Here is a 3,762-nt window from a genome sequence, read left to right on the forward strand (position 1 = left end):
TCAGGTAATACAGCCTCCTTCACAGGAGATTCTGCCCTATCTTCCTCGTCAAGTACTACAGCGTCCTTCTCGGGATATTCTGCCCTCTCTTCTTGTTCAGTTACTACAGCCTCCTTCTCATGAGATTCGGCCCTCTCTTTCTCGTCAGGTACTACAGGCTCCTTCTCAGGAGATTCTGCCCTCTCTTTCTCGTCAGGTACTACAGCCTCCTTCTCATGAGATTCTGCCCTCTCTTCCTCTTCAGCTACTACANCTGCCCTATCTTCCTCTTTAGGTACTACAACCTCTTTCTCAGGAGATTCTGCCCTCTCTTCCTCGTCAGGTACTACAGGCTCCTTCTCCGGAGATTCTGCCCTCTCTTCTTGTTCAGTTACTACAACCTCTTTCTCAGGAGATTCTGCCCTCTCTTCCTCGTCAGGTACTACAGCCTCCTTCTCCGGAGATTCTGCCCTCCTTTCCTTTTCAGGTACTACAGCTTCTTTCTCAGGAGATTCTGGCCTCTCTTCCTCGTCAGGTACTACAGGCTCCTTCTCCGGAGATTCTGCCCTCCTTTCCTTTTCAGGTACTACAGCTTCTTTCTCAGGAGATTCTGCCCTTTCTTCCTGTTCAGGTACTACAGCCTCCTTCAGATGAGATTCTACCATCTGCTCGGCTACTGGGACTGGAACGTATCCAATGAATGGTTGTGTACTCACTTGCAACATTGGTGTGATAATTACCCTGTCAGGGGATGATTCTCTTTCTTTCATTGGAGATTCTGCCCTCTCTTCTTCTTCTTCAGCTAATACAGCCTCCTCGGGAGATTCGTCCCTCTCTTCTTCAGCAACCACAGCCTCATTCTCAGGAGCCTCTGCTCTCTCTTCATCGTCAGGTACTACAGCATCCTTCCCAGCAGATTCTGCACTCTCTTCTTCTTCAGGTACTACAGCCTCTTTCTCAGGAGATTCTGCCCTCTCTTCCTCTTCAGCTACTACAGCCTCTTTCTTAGGAGATTCTGCCATTGCTTCCGTTTCAGGTACTACAGCCTTCTTCCCAGGAGATTCTGCCCTCTCTTCCTCTACAGGTACTACAGCCTCCTTCTCATGAGATTCTGCCCTCTCCCTCTCTTCAGGCACTACGGCTTCCTTTTCAGGAAATTCTACCCTATCTTCTTGTTCAGGTACTACGGCCTCCTCAGATTCTATCTTTTCTTCCTCTTCAGATACTGCTGCCTCCTTCTCCTGAGATTCTGCCCTCTCCGCCTGGTCAGGTACTACAGCCTCCTTCTTAGGAGATTCTGCCCGCTCTTCCTCTTCAGGTGCTACAGCCTCCTTCTCAGGAGATTCTGCCCTCTTTTCCTTCTCAGGTACCACAGCCTCCTTCGCAGGAGATTCTGCCCTCTCTTCATCTTCAGCTACTACAGCCTCCTTCTCAGGAGATTTTGTCCTCTCTTCCCGTTCAGGTACCACAGCCTCCTTCTCAGGATATTCTGCCCTCTCTTCTTGTTCAGTTACTACAGCTTCCTTCTCAGGCGATTCTGCCCTCTCTTCCTCTTCAGGTACTACAGCCTCCTTCTCAAGAGATTCTGCCTTCTCCCTTTCTTCAGGCACTACGGTCTCCTTGTCAGGAGATTCTACCGTCTCTTCTTGTTCAGGTACCACAGCCTCCTTAAATTCTATCTTTTCTTCCTCTTCACGTACTGCTGCCTTCTTTTCAGAAGATTCTGCCAACTCTTCCTTTTCAGGGACTCCAGGCACCTTCTCAGATTCTATCCTGTCTTCCTCTTCCGGTACTACATCCACCCTCTCAAGAGATTCTGCCCTCTCTTCTTGTTCAGGTACTATAGGCTCCTTAAGAGATTCTATCAATTCCTCCTCTTCAGGTACTACATCCACCTTCTCAGGAGATTCTGCCCTCTCTTCTTTGTCAGGTACTATAGGCTCCTTAAGAGATTCTATCAAACTCAACCCCACATATGTCAGGTAATCTATCCGACAGCCTACCACCTCAAGGCCACATCTGCCTCGGTCTTCCGTTCAGTGTAACTGAACAATTTGGCACGCCTTCTCAGGAGATTCGCCGTTCCTTGTTCCCAACATCTTTATATCAGCTCCTCACCAGTGAGTCTGCTCTCTTTCTTCACAGAAACCGACTAAGGGTTTCTCATTCAAGAAACTCTGCTCGCTCCTTCCTACAGGTTCAAGGCATCTCTTCGTGGAGAGACGTGCTGTCCTGTTCCTGCCTTTCTCGACAAGAACTCGAGATTGTCTTTCCTTAGCATTCTATACTTTTCCTTCCGTGATGTGGACATCCGCATATTTCGGCTAGATGCTACGATAGCTTACCGGAACTGAATATACGACCCACGAATGGGGTAACACAGCTGGCTGCTGTTTTGGGGGAAAATACAAACAAAACACCTTCGGTGGCCCGTTCTATGATCGTGATATCTCAACTACTAATCCCCAACCTATCACCCAATACTCGTGGTTTTATAACTGGTCACTAATTAACTGCCCCGACATGAGCTTCGCTAATGGACTCCATGACGAACGACCACCGACCATCGGTATTTTACACACTCTGGTCTGTTAGTCACTTGTGGCCCGCCAAATGTAATACAGACAATGGGTGTAAAATACTGAAGTGTTCAGTATTCCAGTATTTGCTGCTTACCAAGGGCTAGCCGAAACACCTAGCCGCTTCATCATACCCAGCACAGGGCGTATAAACTGATTTTTTTCGTTGTTCGGGTCCAGGAAATCACTAATACTCACTAGAGATTCTCGTTGATCAAAAAACATACAGCCACAAAAGAAGAATGCGTAATCGCGAAAATCATTGAATTTATTATATGCAGTCTCTGTACAGACTTGGTTGTCTGAAAATACTAGACGATATTGTGATTGCTCCTTCCTGACCCTCGAGGACCTACCTCTCTGTGCTTCTTATAAACCCAATTCAAAAACCACACCTGAGGAGATAAAGTTCTTCGGATCGACCCGTTTTTGAGGAATGACGAAATGCATAAATCGACGCAGCGATTTCTTTGAGAGATATGCAATAGACATTCTTAAAGGGCCTGTATCAGCACACGCGCAAAGCAGAGATTAACAGTTGGAATGCAACACTATTAGGCGGTAACACACTACATCTTGGGTATATAACTTTCGCAGAACTACTATTGCATCACACAGTCGGAGATGTGGTCGGCTGATGCTTAAAACAGTTCTCTTTCGTGTAGGTCGCACAGACCCCGCCACATCAGTTCTGTCCTAACTGTAGTCTATCCACCATTCCCCCACAGCTTAAACGCGTGATCCCACCATCATACGACAAGACTCTTGGTGTACACTTAATAAAGCCCGATCGCAATTGGCGTCAATGATAATGTCCATGGGTCAGATATGTCACACGTACCCGCCATTACTTTAGGGGCGAGTATATATCGACGTGCCACGGTGATCTCGTATGAATAACCTTTCACTTATAACAATTCACGAATGCTATTGACTTACATTGTTCTTTTGCAAGACGGTAGACCATGGTCATATTATATCGATTCTCGCCAAGTCGGCGAGAACCTAGACGACCAATTACTCAGCACCTTTCCTCTTCAGGTACATGACAAGCTTCTTCAAACTCAGTTTGCACCTCACTTTCCTATCATCCGCCTCTTCAGCGAGCATTTGGAGAACATAAAATCCTCATTCGATGCGCATCGTGTGTATAACTATTATAATAATGGTGCACAGCCAAGAGTAACACGCCAGTATAGCCTGT

The 3,762-nt window shown here is 46.9% G+C and overlaps 2 protein-coding genes and 1 long non-coding RNA gene across 3 annotated transcripts in view; 1 reads left to right on the plus strand and 2 right to left on the minus strand.

The window, feature by feature from the left end:
• LOC106807473 overlaps positions 1-1,248 on the plus strand; it is a 1,464-nt gene extending 216 nt beyond the window's left edge. The window contains exons 2-3 of the long non-coding RNA XR_001393673.1: positions 5-148; positions 920-1,248. This is a non-coding gene — a long non-coding RNA (uncharacterized LOC106807473). The remainder of the gene's footprint in view (positions 1-4; positions 149-919) is intronic.
• LOC106807469 (ankyrin-2-like) overlaps positions 1-3,762 on the minus strand; it is a 136,454-nt gene that overhangs the window by 27,785 nt on the left and 104,907 nt on the right. The window lies entirely within an intron of this gene.
• LOC106807471 (neurofilament heavy polypeptide-like) overlaps positions 1-3,762 on the minus strand; it is a 15,818-nt gene that overhangs the window by 10,314 nt on the left and 1,742 nt on the right. Inside the window, exon 2 of the mRNA XM_014809805.1 lies at positions 258-1,874. Coding sequence (XP_014665291.1) covers positions 258-1,874 — 1,617 coding nt within the window. The remainder of the gene's footprint in view (positions 1-257; positions 1,875-3,762) is intronic.

This window comes from Priapulus caudatus, unplaced genomic scaffold (genome assembly GCF_000485595.1).
Source record: "Priapulus caudatus unplaced genomic scaffold, Priapulus_caudatus-5.0.1 Scaffold217, whole genome shotgun sequence".
Taxonomy (NCBI): domain Eukaryota; kingdom Metazoa; phylum Priapulida; class Priapulimorpha; order Priapulimorphida; family Priapulidae; genus Priapulus; species Priapulus caudatus.